Raw genomic sequence first — 24,271 nt, forward strand, 5'->3', positions numbered from 1 at the left:
CCCCCAAAACCAAGCAAATGGCTTCCAGCCCGTCCCAGCAACACTTGATGACGTTGGCGCGCTGTGTGTGCGCTGACGTCATCAGATTGCCGGGGAGGGTTGGGGATGGAAGGTCTTCCCCTTCCATCCCCGCCTTGGGGGGGTGCACTAGCGCTCCCCCCAGTTCCAGTGCCTTGGACGAGGTGACCTCGTCCAAGGCACACGGGAACTGTAGCCTTGGACGAGGTCACCTCGTCCAAGGCACAGAACGGGTTAAAGAAAGAATAGCTGAAATACAACCTGTAACTTTGTGCTATCTGAATCTTGGTGAGCTGCCTATGGCGATGCAGTGTGACAGTCCTACCTGCATACCAAACTGTTCTATCAATGCGTGGCTACCTACAATCAGGGATGTGGAATTCCTATCACCTGACGCCCGGGACATATTGTTTGGGGTCAAGGGCAACAAGTTTTCATTTTTATTTTGTCCTTAAGACAAGTAGGCCCAACCCCCTGCAGCACAAACCCTTTGGCTGCAAGTTTACAGAGAAGGGAACTGTCTGCAGTTGCGGTAATATGCGTGTCCATATGTTAATGCTGTTCAAACTTGTATTTATGGTTCATTACTGAAAAACCTTCATAATTAGGGTGAGTGCTGTAAATAAATGTTTTACGGTCACAATGCACTACTGATAGTCGTTCCAGTAAAAAAAAAGTGTACATACATGTTTGAAAAGTTTAACAATACGAGGCTAAGTATGATGCTCCCAGAATGCGCTCTGATTAGATGCAAACGTTTGCAGAAGCTTGTAACCAAGAGGGATGATTATTTGCTTTCAAAATAAAATGTTCAGAAAAAAGTGCAAGTAGGAAAAAAAAGGTTTCGCTACTGTGACATTTTAGGTGCTATTTCTTTGAAGGATCATTCAGTACAATGTGTTGATGCAAGCTAATATTTCCCCAAAAAAGAATGTGGGAAGCATGAAAATAAACAAGCACTGGCAAAACCAACAGATCTAACATTTTTTGTGAGTCTTTTGGTTTCGTCAATGTGTCTCTTGCTTTGACATGGCTTTTGTAACCCTTTATTGTTGTGGGAGCTGCCAGGCCCTCACCATTGAAACAAAGATTGGCAAAAATCCCAAAAAGTTTTATGGTCTCAAAAAGCACACATTGCCGCCAGTGCAGGTGCCTGCGCTGAGGGAGTTTGGAGGGGGGGGGGCCCTCCATGTTCTTTGCATGGGGGACCACCTCCAGTTTCATTATGCCACTGATTGCTACAGTAGTCCAAGGTACTGAACAAAACTACTTTGGGTGCCAATATGCTCCTTGTGGAAAAGCAGAATGCAATCACTAACAGTAAAGCTAACAGATAGATAGAGAGAAATAGAAGGTTAATAAAAACAAAATGTCTTTGTTAACACCAGACCTAATTAGGAACCCAATTCTTAAAGAAATCAAAAAAGTGCACCCATGGTATACATCTTTGAATTAATGGCTTTCATGAATTCAGAAGAACTTACAGAAGTAGAGCAGGAAATCGTACTCCTACAAAATATTTGTGAACTGTATTTTGGCACGAGTAAATATGCATGTGTAGATTTGCTCATGTGAAAATCTATTGAGCGTTTACAAGTTCACTTTCCCTCCAACCACTTTTTTCCCAACCCTGGAAGAACTTCTACTTCTGCCGTTGTTAGGAGTAAATTTCCAACCTTTTTCATTATGGAAAAAGATTAGAGAAGAGCTGGTGTAACTCCTTAAAACATGCAAGTTAGTAGGTTTGCAGACTCAATGGCAATCCAGCCCTGGAACTATTACTTACTGCCTCCTCCAGCACCAGTATATAGTTCTGCGGACAAGTAGATTTTTTAGAGGACAAGTAGATTTAAGAAGCAACCTGTCCCATGGACAAGCAGATATTTTATTAAATTCCACACCCCTGTACAATGGATGACTACTGGAACATGTACAAAAGCTGGATGAGGGAGTTAATACTGTCCCCAACGACGAGCTTACATATCGCCTTGGATCTTCTCACTGAAGCTTAATTCATAAATGAAGGTTTTGTATTTTACGACAGAGAATTGTATGATCTTTTGAATATCATCAATATCCTGAGTGTCCAAAGTTATAGGGCGGGGAACGGGAAGTTGTCTAGAGCCGTTGAGTTTATAGCTGTAATAATAATAAAAGTTGTGACACTGAGGCAAAGTATCTGCTAGGCCCTAGTAACTCATGTAGCATGTGTCATATTATGTATACAGACAAGCTATCAAACTATCCAACAACAATGACAAGACATGTACCATAAAACTGTAAAGTATATCCTGTTTATGTGATGCTAACATTATTTATTTTTACTAAAATACCCTTACACAAAACCATTCTCTTTCATTTCATGGGATGCATGGGCTAATGACATGTTTGGGGTCGAGTTAAGGAAGCTTTATTACGATACAAGCGGGTTTGGAAGCTTTGGAAGTGCTGAAGCTCTGTTTAGAAGTGCTCTAGTTGAAAATGAGCCAGTAAACAGAGCGCAGGTGAAGACCTGGTTTTCTGGTGAAGAGGCGTATTTACTCCACAAGCCAGCACGTAGGCAGTTTAAGAGGAGACCAACTGTCGTTAATTCTCAGCTAGATTATCAATGGCAGGCAGACATAATCAGTCTTCAAGATCTAACTGAGCATAATAAAGGAGCTCGATATATATTAACTATAATAGATGTATTGCTCAAGTACGCCATTGAAGAAGCCCTAAGCGATAAAACTGGTAGCATCACCACGGTCTTTAAAGCTATCTTCAGGAAATGGTGATCCCCTCAAAAACTGCAAACTGACACCGGCAAATAATTTTTAAACAAGTTGTTTCAGAAATTATTGAAACAGCACGATGTTCATCATTTTGTAACACAAACACAAATAAAAGCTGCTGTTATAGAATGTTTTAACAGAACGTTAAAATCTTAAAAGCCTTTTCGCTGCCAAGGTAAAGAAGCCTCTTCTAAAAGAAGGTGATCATGTAAGGATTTCAAAGTTGAAAGGGGTCTTTACCAAGGGCTACCAGCAGACTTTTAGCCTCAAAATATGTATAGTGGAGAGTGTGAACCTTGAAGAAGGAGCTTGAAGAAGATATATATATATATAATAAAGGATAATAAAGGACTATAATATAATGGCGAAACGGTCTTAGGTGCCTTTTACAATGGAAAGTTGGAAAAGGTACCGGACTATCCACACAGAGTTTACCAGGTTGAAAAGATTCTGTAACGGAAAGGTACTGGGGCTAACAGACAGGCGTTTGTCAAATGGAGAAGGTGGCCTGAGAAATTTAACAGTTGGGCGCTGGACAACATCCTGCAGTGTGTGGGAGTACGCGGGGGAGGGTGCACTCTGAAAGCTGCAATATGGAGACAACGTAATTTTATATTACCTTGCCATCCAATGCCTCAAAGGACATGTTCTCTGACAATCACATTTCTAATTATACTGTGAAACTGGCTAAACCTGAGGACCTAAAAGGAGACTGGGAGGCAGCCCTAACCAAAATCGAACACCCATGAACATGGAATGCATTTACAATGCTCAAGGCCAAACTTACTATAAGGCATGATCAGGACCCCTTGATCATCCACACTGGCTTTCCTCATGGCTATTACCCTAGTGTCGCTGCGGTGGTCAAAGCCGTCAACCAATCCTTAGCCAGCATTGAAACTTTTTTGAATATTCAACTAATGTTAGAAAACGTTAAATTGAAGGTTTTTCTTAAAGCCCCAAATCGAGATACAGAGCTTAGCTGTGTGGGTAAATTAAGAAGGGGTTTAGGCACAGTACAACCTATAAAAAGCCAAGAAGAGGTGGACACTATGTCCCCCGATATTAACCAGAGTATCTATACACTCTTTGTGTATAACACCATTGTAGATTCACAGAGGGTCGGGGATAGTAATGCACCATTGTTAAGAGGTGTCCAGGTGAAGGGGGAGAATATCACAGTGATTAATATTCAATATATCAAACCCGACTACGTAGCAATTTCTAAAAAACATTTTGAAACTATTTCGGTCATGATCTTCGAAGATCAACCTGAGCCATGGTTCTTTAAACACAAGAAAGTTATTGCTAGGTTTAATTTAAGACCGCAACAGCGAATATTAAGTAGTCATGTTGATCATGAAAAAATACAGCAACCTCGCTCTGTACAGGGACTATTATAGACCCTACCCCTGATATGGAGGGCCACCATTCTTTCAAGGGGCCTCTGTTATGTACGGGGCGGTACTTGGAGGTTTTTTCCATAGTTTGTTTAGAAGAGCTATGCCTTTCTTGAGAAGAGGCTACAAAATTGCAAAACCCCACGCTTAATCAGTGGCCTCAAACATTGTCCAGGATGTGATGGGATTTGTGACTTCTGCTGTCGCTGAACGCATGAACAAACAATCCCAAGAAGGAGCGGGATTTGTGTACAGGCCAATCCAAAGTATTAAAATGAATGAAAGATCTTTGCGGCGTAGGGTCCACCTGCTCCCTACACAAAAAGGAGACACTCTTCAAAAATAATTCACAAAAGAAGATCCGTAAGACGGATGAGAGCCTCGAAGAACAAGAGAACACCCGATAGCGTAATTTAAAAAAAGAATTTCAACAACCTGAAATATGGCCTTCGTACATTGCGTATTGGGAGAATGCTTCAAATCAGAGTTAGACTTGTTTTCTCTAAAGCCCACTCAGACCAGTATCGAAAACACTTTCATGTAAGTATTGCCTCTAGCCACTTTGACGCCAAAAGAGTTTTTCATGTTACGGTCCATGGATATTTATCTGAATCTCAACAATACTCTGCTGCATCTTGTTTGTAAAATTGTAACAGTGGATGGTGCCAACATACCGGCAGACGCTAGAGTGGTAGCAATCACTTAACCCATCGCGACCAAATTTATTCAGGTGGACATTACCCTCGGTGATTGACTCATCAACCAAGGTGACCACATGTATGCCTACAGAGCCTACAGCAGTATTCTAAATTTCAGCCGTGACACACTGGACATGCAACTTTCAGCAGGGCTCTTCTACAAGGATACTTATGCACATTTTGAAGGCAAGGAGCTGGACGACGGCTATCAAGGTTTTGTAAAAAGAGTAAGTTTTGCGGCCAGCAGTAGACATGTTGACCCCCTCGGGAGTATACATTTAGACCTTTTCTTCCAAGATAAACTGCTCATCAAGGGTTTCGATCTGAAGATCAAACTTAACCGCAAGAAGGACTCGTTCTGTCTCATCAGCAGGGATGCAGAACAGTATAAACTGATCATACAGTCTGCTAGTTTGTTTGTAAAAAGAGTGAAAGTGTCCCCAAATGTCAGATTGGCTCAAACTGAAACCTTACAGCTATCGAATGCCAAGTACGCCGTTAAAAGAGTAGCTCTGAACCAGATTAACACAGCAGCAAGATATATTTTTGGGGCAACTACTGAAACTTATTATCATAGGTTTCCTCTATAACACAGCTTTTAGTGGTCTCTATACCTCAAACCCTGTCAATTTCAAACACTGCGACATCAACTAAGTGGCACTGTTCCACAAAGGGGCTGTGATTACTACAAAACCGTAAACACCCAACTTTTAAAATTTTATCAGGGAATATCTGGGCTTGGTTTTGATAACTGGAAAGCACCTGCGTGACTCAGGAGTCTGTGTCAAGAGGAGGATGTGGGACGGGCTACAGGCTGTTTGCTTTCTGTCTGACCCCTTACATGGAAAACGGTGACCACTACAGCTTGATCAAAAATTGAAATCTGAAGCAGAAATACATTTTATTCAGCCCTTTGCTACAAATGTGAACATGGTTGTATTCTCTGTATTTCACAACATCATTCTTATCAACCACGCCTGGCAGATTTTGTTTGACTGTCTTTAAATATTGTAAAAGGGACACTGTTCAGATTCGGGATTTCTTAAGTCATCATAAATACGCAATGAAATACTTTTAGGTGTTTTTCCAAACTACACTGTACCTGGTGAAATAGGGACCGAAAAACCCAGCATGCTCAACTTTAACACATATCCGCACTTCATGGAAGCAACTCACAGGGCGGACCTGTTTTTCTATAAAGACTGGGTTACAGTGTTTGACAGCATGGCGGTGTTCCACAAGCATAGCATCTATACAAAACCTATATTCAAGTATGTAAAAAAAAAGCTGCATCTAGGTTGGAATATAACAAAATGCAGGTTCAGGATTGTCTTGCTGTCTCATGCGGGGAGCATTATTAGTAAAATGTCTGAAGGTTTGATGTTTAGAAATGTTTTAAATCTATATTTAAACAACCTGGTTGTTATGAAATATGTGAAAGAAAACTCTAGGTCTACATGAAACACTGTTAAAACAGAATATACAGTTTGCCAAAAGTTTAGGGTCATGTAACACTTTTTATGTGTAATGGTGACTGCCTAAAATAAAAGAATAAAAACCTGAACATAGACTCAGTATCTTTGTTCTCACACAGAGTCACACATTTAAAATGTTTTAAACAGAGGACAGAAACACTTGGAAAAGTCAAAAGGTTTATTTACAAAACAGATTTTCCATAGTATAGGCATCCCACTGATAAACTTACTGAAGAAATAAAAGAAGAAAAACGTCAAAATGTTAACTATGACAAAACTATACACACAAATTTAGGCACACATACATAGGTTCAAAACTCAGAAGAAACATCAGACACTTAACCATGTGTTAAGCTTGGACAATGTCTTTTTTTATGTTCTGGAAGTAGAGTCGCGGTGCTCCTAGAGGGGGATACCTGGGAAAAGAAAGGCGATGCTGGCATGTGAGGGAGGGGGTTAAAAACAAAAGGTGTTGGAGTACCTGAGGGGCTGTTAGTTGGATCTTTAAAACTTTCAAGCAGTCAGCTGTGTTTGGCATTACAGAGGATCGTCAAAGGAATGTTGAGTTCCGCAGAGGCTTGCAGAAACTGTTCACAACCTCTAGACACTTCCTGGAGCATTAGTGATTTGGGGTGCATAGGACCTTTGACTAGGTCGTGCATGTGGGATCCTCCAACAGGTTGACCTTTGTAGAGGAATTGGCACCTCTCATTCCATGAGGACATGTCTTAAGAAGCTGACATTTTAATTAGCAACATTTGCACGTCCCCTCTGTACCTTTTGACTTTTTTTTTTTTTTTTTTAAGTTCTTCAGCAACAATTTGTCTGAGGATGGTGTTGGTGGTTCTTGAGGTGTTGAAAGGGGTTGTGGAGGCTGTTCAGAGTCAGGGGCATATAGAGTCAACCTGTTTATTCCATAATTCAACTGCCTGTAATATTTTAAAAAGTTTTGAAGAGCGCTGGAGTAAAGACCTGCTTTGTTGCAAGGTTTTGAATGAGTACCGTTCATAATCTCTTTAATATTGGTGATGCGTTGCATTTTTCCTGATAGCCCGGTGTCACCTGTAAACGTCCTCAACAGTTCCAGCGGCTGCTGTGGTACCAAGTACATCTTTAGGACACTATCCATTCGTTCCTAGTTAGGAGTCTGGTAATGAACGGTGTAGTTATGCCCAACAAAGAACCTATAAAACCTCCCAACTGCTTTCCCAGTTTCTTATTAGAAATGAGAGAAACCCTTTTATTACCGAGCTTCTTGATAAGGAGGCGCTTCTTCAAAACATGTAACTGGCGCTCAGATATTAGGACTTTACCTTTTAGGGTGTTTAGGGCGATTTCTGAAATGGCAGCCACTAAATTGTCTGAGGCCGCACACAGGATGGCCTTTCTTTGCTGAGGGTTAGCTGTGACTAGCATTTTTAAGAGGGCTAGAGTATGGCATAGATGTGCCAACATGGTCAGTACCGGGTATTTTAAGGTCTGGAGTGTAAATGTTACAGGAGTCACTTTAACAATTCTTTTTACAGGCTTTAGACCTGATTTTAAGTGTGTAAGCGAAAGAGAGATTGGGTGGGAAAATACTAGCATTTAGTCTGTAGTCTTCTAGAGTATTGGGTTTTAAGTCTACCAGTAAGTAACCGTGGGGCTTCTCGGTAGCGTCTTTAATAGCTTTCTTGAAAAATTAGGTGTTTCCGGGGTACATCTGTTTAGCTATAATAGATATCTGTTATTTGTCTCAGGTTTTTGTTTTAAATAAAACAAAGTATGAGGCATTGAGAGCTATAGAATGACTGCTCTTACCCTTGTAGACCAAGTTCTTCATGATGGAACATATGCTTAGATTGTGATGGTGTGAATATTGAGTAATAGCTTTCTCTATTTCAGGGTGATCCCAACCTTCGCTCATAAGGTCATCTCCATTCACCATGTTTACCAGCGTTGTAGGTATTAATGCATTATTCAGTATACCTTCTATGCAGTTGATGTGTGCAAACCTTAGGGATAGCTCTGTATAAAGATCTTGTCAGCACAAATAAAGCCAAAGAGTATTGCTAGGAGTTTGGGATCAAATACAGCATTTTCTAATAGTTTTTACCGCAATTTGAGAGGCCTGCTAAAACACAGGAGAATGGATGCTGCAACCTGATGTCCATAGTCATGGTTGGGAGACTGTAATGTACCTTCAATAACCGTATGGTAGGGTGTTGAATGCTTCAGTCAGGACCCTTTTATTAGACACTACGCACAAGGTTTTATGCAATGGCTAGGTTGTAATATCCCACTGTTTGTTGTACCAAACTATCCTAGGTTGTTTTACAACAATTTTCTTTTATCATTTTTATGGTCGCTTGAGGTAGAGTATTTGTTCACCAGATCCTGTAGACTGTCAAAATTGATTTTGACGCTGTTCTTTACATTTAAGGTGACCTTCAAACATACTGCATTGTTAGGAGTTCTGTAAGAATAGGTTTTGGGCCCGGATGATGTGAACTGGTCCATGTACTCATTCTTTTCGAGTTCGCTGATCAAATCACTCGGACAGTACTATGTTAGCATTGTTTCCTCTTTTGTGTGTATCAGACTATTAATGTCAACACATTAGAATAATTGTTATATTCTTATTATCTAAAATTGTTTTAGTTCTATTATGTTATTTAGATTAGCTTCTCGATGTGTTGTTTCACTTGTAAATAAGACACGTGTATTCATTTGTATAAGTTTAGTGTGCATGTGGTATGCTTGATTTAGGTGCTGCGTATGTCTTCCTTCTCGTTTTGATTTAATGTATATATATTTTTTATTGATTGTATTATTATTGAACAATAAAATATTTGTATTCATAAAATAAGTTTATATCAAATTATGTAATAGGATCATTCTATGTGACTAAGCACCTAAACATAGTAGCTTGATATTATGAGCATATATCTGGTCATTAATATATAGTTAGTATCATTTGAAACCATATTGTTGGTACGTGAAGATGATGGTATCTTCATGCCTATTTGAGTAGCTCCTATAGTAGTTTTTCCCCAAATCGCCTAGATAATCACAGATTTGGGGATCTTCATCCCCTAATTTGTTCACAAAAATTCCGGAGTCGGTATCATGGTAGACACCATTCCTGAAGTTTATTCATCACATTGTAAAGCTCTAAACAAATGTGAGTGGTTGTGAAACAGGCTATGAAGATATTTATATTGTTACAACTTGTGGGGTACACTTTTGTGTATTTCCAACACAGCGCTGCGGTTTCATCTACAATAAACTCGCATCTGGTAGACCTTGTAACATGGGGCAGAAAGATAAACAGTTTGTCGGGATCTGTGATGATGGTTGTGTTTGACAAGTTTGTACGCTGTGTGAATTTTCCCGTAAAGAATTGAGACACTGCTTGGCTAACTGTTGTCTGGCAAGGATCACTTCGATTAACTCTGGTATTGATGTATATTTGCCTTCAGACCTCGTTAATGCACCATTTTAGAAAGCCTGATGCCCTTGCTTGCCTCTGAAAAATAAGTTAATATACTCAGAAAAGAGTTGGGTTGTAGTCCTCTCAAAGTGCCAAATTTCTTGTATTTTTCCGAGTCGGTATCCCTTCTCTAGGGCCGCCTCAACCTCAATGCAACACCAGGTCCCAGTGACCACCTTTTGCTCCTCAGTATGTCTGCACTTGCTAGTCCCTTTACTTTCAGTGCATGTTCGAAACAGGGGGAGCATTGTCTTACCATTTACTCTGTATGGTAGTAACAGGAAGTAAAGTCTCTGGGGTGGGTAGGCTTGACATTTAGCTAACCCAAAATATTCCTCTATGGCTTTAAAGTCCCTATATATAAAGGTAGGGTGACCTACTGGGTATAACTTCATCTTGTTCACAAATGGATACAGACTTGTGAAATCGTAGTAATGTATTTTCTCACCCTCTCCCACAGGTCTGTACAACTGCATAGGATTTGTACGACCCCCAAATAAGGCATTGTGGGGCTCCAACAGTTTGTGTAACTAATTGCTCTTAATGAAGGAGCAGAGTTCCTCATCTGATGTTAACATATCTAGCCACTCAGAGGGATCGCAAAACAAAACCACAGTTTTCAACATATTGCACCTTTAACACAGTAAATCTATGCAAATGTTCAAATTTGGTACCCAACAGCTTATTGGAATTGTGGGGTCTGTAGCAGTGGGGCAACTGTTGTATTCAAAGGCCACTGACAGTCTGTCAATTACAGCGTACCGATGTAGAAAATAAGGGTCCACACGGTATTCACCACCCTTTGAGGCATGTTGGATGAAGATGTTTTCCTTGTCACAGACGTACATGAGCCATTGACTAGAGGGGCTAGTATAACGCTTCTGTTTACCTTTATAAAAGTCAGGCGGCACTAGAACTATGCTTTCAGGTTGTAAAAATGTACTTGCAGATAGACATACACATGGAAGCTTGCATGATGTGTTGAAAAGGATTGATGTACTCTATGGAGTTTGTCATCTTTGAGGTATTAGGTTTCAGGAACGCTTTCTTGTTTTGTCATCTCTACAACTGGTTTTGTAACAATATATCTAAAGGGACAGTTTGTAGGTCTGGGACCATGGGTTTCTTTTTCTTTAAGGAAAGATGACTCGATTTTTGGTTTGTTTAATGTGAGATCTACCTCCTGGTTTTTACATGACCCTGGCTGTTGTATGTCTGCGCATGGAAGTGTGCACCCTTCGAGGTCTACACCCCCTAGCCAAAACTGGCCTTCTTGTATGCGTGTTCACTGTATTGATTGTGGGTTTTGCTGGTAAAGCAGTGTAAGAGTAACAAGTATCTCTAATGCCTGGGTTTTCAGAGTCCACACAATGTTTGTTATGACGCACTGGGCAGCTCTTACTGGTTGCTGGTGCTGGGTCATTTTGATGGATCTTTGTGATGTCCTTTAGCTGCATTTACATATCCTTAACCTTTCGTGGTACTCCATCGCTGTTCTTTTGTGTTGGCTCTATGATGACCCCCTCCCCCCAAAAATACACCTAAGGAAACAAAAAGCCTAAACAGCTCTTTACAACCTAAGATTGTAACTGCTTATCTAACTGTTGCTTTGCATTTTTTTTTATAACCCTTACTAGGTGCTAGGGGAACACAATGCTTGAGAAAAAAATACGTTTGGGTTCTTTTGGCGCTACATTTTGTAAAACACACCTGCTTTGCCCCCTTGTGGAACCCCTTTCTTTATAGCCTGTCTGTCTATAGGCCTGGAAGACTTCCTTTTTTTAACAAAATCACAACCTTTCCAGGGCTCGTTGAGGCTCTGGCCAACACTTTTGCTCAAGGGTCTACCTTTGGCTGAGGTTTGGTATAATTGTGAGCTTCCAGGGGAACTGTGAAGAAAAATGAATCGCTGTCAAATTTCCAATATAATACACTATAGGACACTCTATGAGGACACAATGGAATCTTGGGGGGTGTTTTGGAATGTACAAAGTTGTCCCCATGCCTAGGGATCACAGGGTAATCTTGGCACATCATTTATACAAGCCCACCCCATATACACCTTTAATAGAAGGGCTATGCTGTACGCTGTCTGATGCATCTTTAAAACCTAAGATTTGTTTCAGCGTTTCAATAACTATCTGTACTTCCGCCTTATAACCTCTAAAAACACACAAATAAGAATAGATTTTAAAAAGAAAAAAAATCTACGATGTTGATACAATAAGATTAGCAACGGTCTCAGAACTATAGTGCTCTAAATATCTGTACCTTGCTGAAATTCAACTGCTTCCTCATGGCTCCATGTTGATTCTGGAAGATTCTGTGTGCAGAACAGACAGATTTGCATTAAGAACGACTCTAACAAACAGCACATCATAGTTGATTGAGTCATTAAAAATAATATTGTAGACATGTTTTTTTACAAAACACAGATTTTCACGTAAGCAATGCAACACAATGAAACAAACAACATGGTTTACCTACTGTGCCCTCAACCGCAACAGAGACCCTTGATGCCTCACAGGCTGTCTTGTAAAAATTTTACACTTTCACATACGCCTGCTACAGAATTGCTCAAAGCATATTAGAAATAACTCCTAATCAACTATTGCACTGAACATTCAGAGTTTTCTTTCTGTACTGCCGCCCCTCCTACCCCGGTCCTGTTGCTCAGGGCTTTAGAAAACACATTCAAAGCATGTTTCTGACCTTTAACCCCATGGTAAACCCTTGTTTTAAACAATAGATTTTATTTGTGCATATTTTTGTGAACTGTGATTTCCACGCAACCTGTAGTATGTTAAGCTAAGCCACTACGAGGTTAAGCTAACACAATGTTTTCTTTCAAACCATAAAAGAAGCAGACATTTGTCAGATGGAAAAACAGAAACTGGGCTTCCCTATGCAACACATTGAATGGATTTTTTTTTTTTTAAAGATATATATCATATCATTGTTTTTGCCTTCAGCAGAAGTTGTCCTATAATGCCCAGTTGATCCCCACAATTGAGCTTGAAGCTTTGCTCCATCTTGCTTGGAGCCCCTCAGTACACAGACTTAAACTCAACATTTCCTTGCTGCTTCCATTTGTGTGTGTGTGTGTGGCTGTGGGACAGAATGTTATACTCAGTAGAGCTTGCTAATTATGCACGGGTCCACTTTGGAGAGTTGAGGAGTACCAGCCATCTGCATATGGGTACCATTTCATAGCAGTTGGCTACTTCTGAGTATGTGTGGCGTTTGGGAAGGCATTTTATACTTCATAGAGCTTGCTAATTATGCATGGGTACACTTCGGGGAGTTAAGGAGTACCAGCCATCTGTGTATGGGTTCCATTTCATGCTTCTGATTGTGTGTGTGTGTGTCCTTGGGACAACATTTTATACTTAGTAGAGCTTGCTAATTATGAGATGGGAGTTCTTTGGGGAGTTGAGGAGTACCAGCCATCTGTGCATGGACTGCAATTCATAGCAGTCTTGATTCAATTATGAATTTGCCTTGATATTTGGGACAAAATACTTTTTTTTAAAGGCAAATATGCACTGTCCAAGATAAGACCGATACGCTTAGGGAGACAGTGTGGTCCTGGGGGGGTGGGGTTCTGTCTGTGTATTTGCCCGAGCCTTCGTCTGGGAGCCATCCAGTTGTCTCATCAAGATTTCACAACTGCAGCTGTCTAAACATGCCCTGGCTTGCTTTGTTAGAGAGTCACATATTGTGCACCTCCGAGAATATTGTAATTTTGCCTGTGACAAATCCCTAGACACAGGACAATGGGGCTCGTACCTGTTATGATAGCATCCTATCCACATTTTAGGGCCATGTACAAGTGACTAGTATGTGGCCAGGGGGATGTCACAACACCTGTGATCCAACACAGTCACGTGGCCCTCCAGGAAAGTGATGTCACTGCCGAGGGAGGGCCCCCAGGTGCCCGGAAGTCCCAGGTAACGGAAGTGATATCACTTCTGGGTGTAGGGACACCTGTCACTTTCTGCACAATGGCAGAAGTTATCCCTTCTTACTGCGTATCATTGATTCCTTCTGGGGAAATCATTCAGTTGAGTTCCTTGATCAGCTTATGGGGCACATGTTGCTTTCATTATTTTGCTTGTAGGTAAATTTTCAGAGTGAAAATATACTGTTGTAATCATGTTAGATACACTGAAACAGTATCAAATAGGCAATATATTGTACTTGATAACTCACCTGGCTTCAACGAGGCCTCTAGTCTACCATTTTAACTTATTCTTTTAGCCAGTTGTGATTTAAAGAGCATTATATTTTCCACAATATTTTGAAGTTTTCTGGGGGAACTCTCACACAAGCCTGCTTTGGAACAATTTGGCTACGCTTGTGCCTTCCGTCCACTTTGGGGCCGAGGTTTATACCCCACCACTTTCAGGTTCAGCCAGCCACACTGAAGAGCATGCAGGCGCTGCCAATTGAAGAATGCTCATCTGCTTGACCCGAACTCATACCCATTCACCCTCCACCTGGCAGGATAGCGCTGTGAAGAGATTGTATGGCAATTTGCTAGCACTCTACAATCCACCCGAATACATATATACAACTATTGCATTTGTCCTAACTGACGAAAGACTGAACTTCCATTCCGCCTTGATACTGGAAAATAGATTTATATTATTTTGACAGAAGAAGGGAAACTTTAATCCATATACTTTTTCCACTCAGCGCTTTTCAGGCCATAGTCTGCATATTTAGGAAAATGTTAAGAATGAGAAACACTAAAAACATAAAATAGTTAATTTTGAATTCTGAAGTGGCACATTTAAGGTGCGAAATATGAAGACACTTTGAGACGATAACCTTGGATTTAGAAATTAAAATAAGCACAAATTGAGAAGCAAGTGATGAAATGGGCTGCTGATGGGTGGTTGTTGTGAAGGTACGTTGGCAGGACATTGGCGGTTGCCGATGTGTGCCACAAAGTAGATAAACATACTGTAAACCTACCACTGAAGAGCCTTCTGTTTCTCCAAAGATGAACCGGTGTCCTATGAAGAAATCTGTGAAAAATGTTAAAAAGAAGAATTTTTTTTGTAATCCCCATCTCTTCAAGTGTTAATTCTTTAAGAATAAGATAAAAAAAATCAACGTACCGTTGTGACCTTCCAACCATCAGAGCAAACTGTGTCCTCTTGTGATGCAAAAAAGCAAGAATCCTGCTAGTATGTAAATTCAGCGTACCATCCTGTCTCAATCGCTTTTTAATAGAGCAGTTTGTTTTTAAATGCAGCCCGTTTGCCTGAAAGGAAAATGAGGTGCATTTAAAAAAAATAAATGAACTGATTAAGTTCCGTTTTTCAAGACTACTGCCTGCTCTTAAAAAATATTTTTTAACATTCTGAAAGGGGGACAGGTCCCAAATGGACCCTTCCCATTTTCAAATGGATTACCACCACTTTTAAACTGTTGGTAAAGTATTATTGTTTTGTGACCACAATTCAGTCACAAAACAGTAAAATATACCATACTGATTTGATATTTTGAAGGGACGCCTCTTATAAATAACAAATCGGTATTTGTTTGCAAAGCTAAATTGAGATTCAGTAACAAGTTACTAAATCACACTTTGGTGTTTGTACATTTAAAAAAGCACTTTTATGGTTGCAAAAGGCCCGATTCTGTGAATCAAGCCTTTTGCAACTGCAAGAATGATATGTAGCCCTTTACTAAGAAAAGGTAACTTCTACTAAGTCATCCCTTTCGTATAAAGAGGTCAATTCTAGTGAGTCTTTCTTTTCCTAAGGTGAGGTCACTTCTTGCAAGTCTTTCCTTAGGAGGGATCACTTATAGTGTTTCATCCCTGTCCTACCAAGAGGTCAAATCTAATGAGTGTTTCCTTAACTAAGTAATGGTCACCTCTATTGAGTCATCCATTTTGTAAGAAGGCACAATTCCAAATAACAACTTTAAAAGTGAGCTCAGTGCTCTGCCTAACCTGGGCATTTTAAAGAGAAAGTAGGAAACATCTCTTTTCAAGGAACAATTTGCAGCTTACCTTTGCCTCTACAAGACCACCAACCACCTCTTAGCAGGCAATTGGGCAACATGTTTGTCATGTATGAGAAACGCTAAAAAAAAGTTATCTCCAATTGTTTCGAGATCTTATTTAACTCAAGATCCTGTTCTAGGACCTACAGCATGGCAGCAATGTAAAGTATCCATAAGGGAACATAAAGGGCACTCTTGAAAATACCTAATTAAAACAAGTATTGGCAAAACAAGTAGGTCTTGCCTTTACAATACAATTGACAAGCTGTCGGCTTTTCCTAAGTTTGTCTGTAAAGTATTGTTTTACGAAAGTAAAAATGACAACAACTGGAGGAAAAGCAAACACATATCATATGGTATCCAAAACTGTCTTTGAATTCAATGTTTTCAATCTTTATAAATGGCATGGTTTATTTTTAAAATACTTAACACTAGCAGTTTATTTGAGGGTTAAAGCAGCATAGGAGGGAGAGTGCTGGAAAACACATGCACTCTCATGGGTACTGAATGAAAAAGAAAAAAGTAGTTCCTTAAATGTGAGCAGTGTAAGGATACAAGCAAGCTAATCAAAATGATCATGAAGACTCTATGCTCCAGGGGAGGAACAAACACAAGAAGTGGAAGGCAAGCCATCAAAAAAGAAGCCAGCAAAAGAAAGTAACAATAAGCCAACGAATGGTAAGCAATAAGTGGGCTGTAAGCTCATAATAGGTCTTTCACAATCTTGCACTGTCTGATAGACATGACTTAAAAATAATTGGTCTCTCCCTTTAACGGCTCAGGTGATCTTAAAGTTATGGAATGAATTGCTACAGAAAGAAATGGACATAGGCAGGGCCACTGGATTTATGCAGCTCTGGGACTGCAGTGTTTTCCACATAACTATGGGTTTGTCACATATGCTACATAATCAATTATGTGCTGCACAATCTGCAGATGTAAACCAAAAAATGTGTTTCTAACTGAAATGAATCAAAAGTTACTTACCATGTAGAGACGTGTCCCAGCTCATTGAAGGCCATTAAGAAAAGTTAATTGGTCATCTTTCAATTGCTTATTGCTGTATTTGTGTGCTAAACTAGTACTAACAAGGTGAAGTCTTTGCACAGACAGTGTTAGAATGTGTTCAAAATGGCAAAATAATGAAGTAGTACTATCACAAAAGGTGCTACATTATGCCTTATAAAGTCTCTTTTCATGTATACTTTAGTCAGTCCTCTCTCATAAGTTTGTCCTCTCATGCCACATAATTCCAGTGGTCTTGGCAGTAGGCTGAGAAGCTTTGGCTAAAACATTTTAACCCTTCCCTATTTTTACTACATCACTAGAGCTTTCCCACCTCCCCTAATCTCATTTGAGACTTATAACATCTTGAAACAGTCTCTTTAATTCGTCCCATCTTCGTTCTTGAAAATCTTTGAGTCGTGTAGATAACGAGGCATTGTAACAGCTGTAACATATCTCAGGTTCACAGAGATCCAGACAAATGTTTTCAAATTCAGCGGACCAACTTTGAGTGTTTTACTTAAATATGCAAATAAATACTTCTTTGTAGGGATTACAACGTGTATCTTATTGCTCCCAAGTTGGAAGATAAAGTGATTGACACAAGTAGTTGACATTATAAGTAAGCAGTGGCAGCAGAAATTACAGCCTTGGTTCTCTGGTTTCACTGTCAACGGTTGAGCCATTAAATCACATCTGGTCACCACTGCAGCAGTTTCAGTTCCATGTCTTCATTGCATAAGCCCTTTTGCAGCTGGCTGGATGAAACTCTTCCTCCTTCTGCTTTTTTTGAAGAGGTGTATCTTTTTGTTTTAGACTTCCTCAAGCAGGTGTCGCTCGATGCCCAGGCCTTCTCCGAAGCCCTGCAATTCTTCCGCCAGGAGAAAAGCCAGTATGGATCCTGGGAGATGATCACAGGCAGTCAAACTCAGGTGAGTGAACTCGAGCTGAAAATTGTAAAGAAATTTAAAAAATGGGTTTAAATTATAATGTTCTGATTAGCAGGAGAAGCTCCTGGTTTCTTATCCAGTCATTCTAAAAGTTTTGTACATTTTGTCCTTCTAGTTTTTGTATTTCAGCCTGGAGTGTGTTACATGTGTGAGGTGGTGTGAATACCATCTTTGCAGAGGTGTTGTCATAGATAGCACAGCAGGTGTAATGGCACCGGGACACACGACTGTGATGACCCACTGAACCCTTATTATAGCTGTATTTTCTTTTCAGATTGGAACTAAGTGGCCTTACCTGCGTTGGGGCCAATCGCACCCTTGCTATGACCCTGTTTATTTCAATCCAGTCATTGTTTAGGAAGAGAGGAAGATTGGACAGCAGATTAACAAAGAAAAGGGTTCATATCACAAGCAATATCCTGAATAAATGCCAAATTGATGGCTAGCACCAGGAATGAAATATACAAGATTAAGCTCTTGGTGGCAAAAAGTACCCCAAAGTGCTTCAGTTTTTCCTGGAGACAAACATTGTTATTTTAGATGTTCGGTCTTTGACCTGAGTTCATACCAAATCTGTGACAAAACGTATTGTACCACAAGGCACATGATTTGTCACAAAATTCGAAATGATTGCGAAAACCTTAGTATGGCCAGGTTTACCTTACCTGTTGGCCTCTCCAATGGCTTCAACAGATGGTGCTTGGGCTGACACTTAGGCAGACAGTTAGCCCAGAGCTCTTGTATTATGCTTAGTGCCAGGGCCATGGATGTGAGCACAACTGGGACAGCTGCAACTTTCTTCTCATCCACTCTTGACTGTACACAATGTCAGCTGATGTTCTAAAGGTGACTAATGTGGTTAGTAGGCAAGAGTCTTGCTCCAGGTCTACTTTGGTGGTCCCTGTACTGAAGTATGATTGGTCTGCTAAATTCTGTGTAGACTTTGACTACCACAAACAGGACCTGAGAAGTTATTAGGGATTTGGTACTTATGGTGAACGTTTTACTCCTTTGACCATTCCCAGGTGAATTGTCAGGAAGTACTTAAAGGTCAGGTGCTGCAGTGATTCAGCTTTTACTGGTCTCCTTTTAAGCAAAGACGTGCCAGTCACACATTGAACCTGGGATTTGAACATTTTACACTGCAATTCACTGAAGTACAGTTTTTTCAGGACAGACTGTTCCTTGTATGTGATACACCTAAAGGAAGTGCTAGGAAGAAACAAAAGCAAGGACATTGATGCTGGTTTATTTGGGTGGAGATGACATTCCTGTCCCACATAGTGAACACTTTGACAGCAGCAATGTTAAGTTAGTTCAAGCCAAGGTAGCAACCATGACAGTCTGCGTTCAAGGGCTTTGAAACGTATGTATCATTCTAGGAAACAGAGTAATGCCAAATATTCGTGAGAGCCATCTCTTTGCTGAGGTGCTCATGAAAAGAAATCTAAAGCCCTGTGATAACACTGTGGATCTTCAAACAACCTTCACCAAACATTGAGATTCTTCTCCAGATCCTCTTTTGGTCAGCTCAGAACTGATTCTCGCTTAGGGTATGGAGAAATGTGTCTGCCTTATGGTGATAACGGATCTTCTCAGTCAGGGGAGATCTCATAGGTTGACCCACCCAGTGATGTACCTCCACACATCACTGAGCCTGTGAGTGCCATTATGCTGCTTCTTGAAGGAAGTACATCGCAGTGGCCCAGGCGCTGCTCCAGACATATTTTGTAAGCCACATTTCATACTTCAGACTTACGTAATGTTATGTATCATTCTACTTATATGGGAAGTGTAGGTAGTTCTACGTCCTATTGGTCAACTCCATAGCCTCCACCTGAAGATCTTCAGATGGAAACCAGCAGACTGCTGAAAAACCGTGACACACTCACTAATCACAACCAGACTTGACTATGGCAATGACCTCTATGCCCGAACCACCAAGAAGAACCTGAGCAAGCTTCAACAAATTCAGAACGCAGCCGCCAGACTCGTCCTAAACATTCCCCATCGAGAGCACATCACAGAACACTTGAAACACCTCCACTGGCTCACCTTTGAGAAAAGGATCAACTTCAAACTCCTTGTGTATGCCTACAAAGTCCTCAACGACAGCGGACCCAGCTACCTCAACCACTGCATCACCTGCTGCTCCCCTTCCAGACCTCTCCGCTTGTCCCAGCAGTCACTCGCCAACGTACTACACATAAAGAAGTCCTCAGCAGGAGGAAGATCTTTCACATACCTGGCAGCAAAAGGTTGGACCACCATACCCCTTCACCTCAGACAGTCGCCATCGCTGCCTTAGTTCAGAAAGGACCTCAAGACCTGTCTCTTCAACTGATCTCTGAGGACACACTCCTCAGCGCCTTGAGACCCTATGGGTGAGTAGTTCGCTTTAAAACATCTGATTGATTGATTGATTGATTCATGTGGTTAGGTGTCTGGTATAAATATACAATTAATTTGTTAATATATGCTTAACTCGGTTACAAATTGTCATGGTTAAAGGTTGAACATAGTATTTGTTTGTTGCAGGCTACATCTTCATGGTTGCATTTCTTAATGTTGGCAGGTGGTGCTGATTTGCAGGTCTTGGTGTTTTTTTATTTTATTTATGGATTATGTTGATGGTGTCAAGAGGAGATTCCTCAGCTCTTTACTGAAGGCCGCTATGGTCGGGTGAGAGAGATGTATGGAAGAGATGGAATTCATAGTCTGCAGGTGGTATCTTTTGTTTCTTGCACTTAGGCAGATGTAGGCAGGTGAGCTTCTTGTGTGTGGGTGATACCTGAAATATTGACATTTTATGCCATCAATGATGAGGTCTTGAGTTTTTGGCTTTGAAAGTAAAGCAGGCAAGTTAGGTTGAAAAGCCCACCAATTGGAAGGGGATGGCAGGTGGGGAGGGGCACCTTGCAAGAGATAAGTAGAGGTGAAATGTGGTTTAATTTTCTCATGACTTTTACAAGGTGGCCTCCTTCCTGGATGGCCGATTATGAAGTGAGGGGTGTGAATAGAAGGCCTCTGGTGAGGAGGTGCCTCCATCGAGTTGCCAGAGTACAATAGCTTGAAACAAGACTAAACTGCTGTAATGTTGGCCCTAAATGAAACATGTGAGCAGGGTTGCAAGGTCATGCATTAAGTCCTGGGTTTTCATTTAAATAAAAAAATTAGTGTATTCTGGAAGCTTTAGAGTTCATTGGCTTTAGTTGAACCTGGTGAGGTATCAGTCTCTGGTATTCGTTTCCCTGAACCTTATGCCAAAACGATGCTAACTGCCACCAAGCAGTTCTGCGACGATATAACGTAAATGAGTTGAAGTCGGACTTCCTGTTCAAGTTCATCCAATTGTTAGTTGACTTGCAATGTTCCCTTCAGATGGTGGGATACTCTATTCCATATATTGACTTACTGACTGCTCGTTTTGCATCTCAGGCCCTTGTATCTTCAACAGACCAGTGTGTCCCAAACTGAGAGTCTTGACCACTCGTGGATTGTAAGCTGATTTTTGGCGGGTAGGGAAAGTCAAGCAATAAATAAAGATGCCTTTAAATTCTGTACTCATCTTGTCACATTTGTTGTGCTTTAAAGACAGACGTCAAATGTCAGACTATGGCCCTCATTCTGACCCTGGCGGTCCTAAACCGCCAGGGCCGCGGGCAACGGAAGCACCGCCAACAGGCTGGCGGTGCTTCATTGCCCATTCTGAGGCGGTGGTAAAGCCGCGGTCAGAAAAGGGGATCCGGCGGTTTCCCGCCAGAATACCCCTGGCAGGGCTGAACCTCCATGGCGGCGCTGCAAGCAGCGCCGCCATGGGGATTCCGACCCCCTTCCCGCCAGCCTGTTTCTGGCGGTTTTGACCGCCAGGAACAGGATGGCGGGAACGGGTGTCGTGTGGCCCCTGGGGGCCCCAGCATGATTTGCAGACAGTGAAAATTGCGACGGGTGCAACTGCACCTGTCGCACCCCTGCAACACCGCCGGCTCCATTCGGAGCCGGCCTCTGTGTTGCTGGGCCTTTCCCGCTGGGCCGGCGGGCGCTCCTTTGGCGGGCGCCCGCCGGCCCAGCGGGAAAGCCAGAATGGCCTCCGCGGTCTTTTGACCGCGGAGCGGCCAAATGGCGGTGACCGCATGGCGGGCGGCTACCGCCGCCCGCCGCGGTCAGAATGACCGCCTATGTCTTCGGACAAATTGCTGCTTTTTTTAAATGTGAATTTATGTTTACAAACGCCTCTCACTTTGCAGTCAGAGAAAGAAAAGTAAAGTGAATTATGCGAAAATCTTGTGGGGGATTAGATGTTTGAGAGGAAATGGTCCAGGATGTCATTTTTGTAACATGCAACAAAATGTAAATACCTGTAAAGTAACTGTGCATATTCAGCAGTTAGGAAAGCAAAAATGAAGCACATTTGTGAGGATTGTGAAGTGTGGTAGAAACAAAGATTGTAATAGGATCAAAACAAATCAAACCACTTCACTTGGTGGTGCACAAATGATAAATATTTGCCCGATTTCCACACTTAATCATTTATTTGCTATAAAGATTTATCAGTAAAACTGTATGTCTGTGCAAATTTAGTGGCCATTTCAATAGAAAATGTGCTGTGTGTAAATTACAATGTGCTACCACACAATACTTAAGAAACAGTAAAAGGTTGTCCTGCCTCATGTCCATTAAAAGTAGGTGAGTCACAAAAGTTTGTCACTCTAAATATTGTGTCGTGGTTCTGAAATGTTTGGGAACCACTGCTCTAGACAAAGGGTAATTCTGGAAACCCACCTAGGGACTTGTGCAAGGAAAGTGACCAGACCGATTCTGCAGGTGCAAAGGAGAGTACACATGCCCCTGTCTGCTGTACATTTATGAGAGTTAGAGCTGTTGACTTACTTGTTGTCCAGATTTATGTTATATTTGACCAAGCAAGGGTTGCTCCACAGAGTACCCAGAGAACTGCTGTTGAAGTAGAGGTAGTGTTTGGTTCTGAATTGCATTCTCACAGCTGACAGGTGCAGTAGATAAAGTAAGATAATGCCTATTAATGTATTGTTAGTACATGGGGAACAAGAAACAAACATTATTTTAAGTGTGGGGAAAAACACATTTTCTAATTACGTATTAGTGGATACGTTTCACCAACTGTCTTCCTATAGTATATTCTTACTATGCTTAACACTGGCCTTCATACACAAAAATTGGGCCTAAAAGCTAATCTGGTTCTTCCTGTTGTATCTCACTGACCCAGGCAGGCTGGATGCATTTGCTTTGGACTTGTCTCTCCCTACCATATTTCAGTTAATGCACACTAACTTAAATCCCAATATGACATTATCCCTGTTTGGTTACAGATGAGCAACCCTTCCAATGTAAGGTACAGACGCATCAGTTTTTCATAGCAATAATATTTAGATGAGTTGTAAGAGAAAACTGGAAACAGATTCAACCCCACTCCCCCCATTCAAATATTGTGCAACCAAAATGACTCAACTCTGCAACATTGTAGCAATATATGCTGAAAGGATTTGTGCTAAAAGAGAATGACCTCAAACCTGAGACTTTTGATTGATGATGCCTTGAAAATAAACTGTGTATCATCAAGCCCTTTTAGTGATTTTTAGTCTTTGTGTTCTCAGATATATCTGTATGTCTCTTATTTTAAATGTTAAAAGTATATAAATACACAAAATTAAAATATGGTATGACATGCTGATGGATAGCTGGATGGCTAAATAGAGGCATAGATAGCTAGACAGCTAGATAGATGGGTAGAAGAGGGAAGAAGCTAGCAGACCATACAAGAGGAGCTGATTATCTGTAACAGCAAGAGTAGTTGACTCCAATGCTGTGGGTCTTCTAACTGAGATTCCTGAAGGCATGACTAGACTGCTTCTGGCTTGGATCCTGTCACCATCCGCAGCAATGCCAAATTGTGTCTGAGCGGATCACCCAATCTAGACTGGCTGTTGCAGTTCATGACACTTGCCCAAGGGTTCCCAAATGGACTTTGCCATCGCAGCCTGTGTCGCTTTCCCCACGTGCGCCAGAGCGGTCTGCATGGCTGGAGATTAATGCCAAAGCCATGGCGCTACACAAGTTGTCCAAATGGACTTTTTAGTGGGTAGTCCGAGGCACTTGCCCAATGTGTTCCTGAGCAATTGCTGCCACTGTAAGAGTAGGAGAAGCTGCTCACTGTATGCCCGAATGTGTGCAACTGGCCAAGGTGCTGACCAGAAGTGCACCCGATCAGATCAGATCACAGAACTTTGAAGCACCTTGAGGCAGCTCACTCACTGTCTCCATCCAGGCTTAAGTGGATTACTTTGGAGCCTTGACTCTGGGAAGACTGACATGCTGAACCCAAGTCGTCCTCGTGGAAGGGGGCCTTTTCGACGCTATGTGCATGTACGAGATCCATTGCCTGAAGAAAGCTGCACTCCTGCCGCTGCTCCTAGATTTTG

At 41.3% G+C, this 24,271-nt stretch overlaps 1 protein-coding gene across 2 annotated transcripts in view; it reads left to right on the plus strand.

The window, feature by feature from the left end:
- Nucleotides 1–24,271, plus strand: part of NIBAN1 (niban apoptosis regulator 1) — a 317,062-nt gene that overhangs the window by 224,341 nt on the left and 68,450 nt on the right. For both annotated transcript variants that reach the window (XM_069231510.1, XM_069231511.1), the window contains one exon: nucleotides 17,680–17,795. In XM_069231510.1, coding sequence (XP_069087611.1) covers nucleotides 17,680–17,795 — 116 coding nt within the window. The remainder of the gene's footprint in view (nucleotides 1–17,679; nucleotides 17,796–24,271) is intronic.

The sequence above is a fragment of the Pleurodeles waltl genome, chromosome 4_2 (genome assembly GCF_031143425.1).
Source record: "Pleurodeles waltl isolate 20211129_DDA chromosome 4_2, aPleWal1.hap1.20221129, whole genome shotgun sequence".
Classification (NCBI taxonomy): domain Eukaryota; kingdom Metazoa; phylum Chordata; class Amphibia; order Caudata; family Salamandridae; genus Pleurodeles; species Pleurodeles waltl.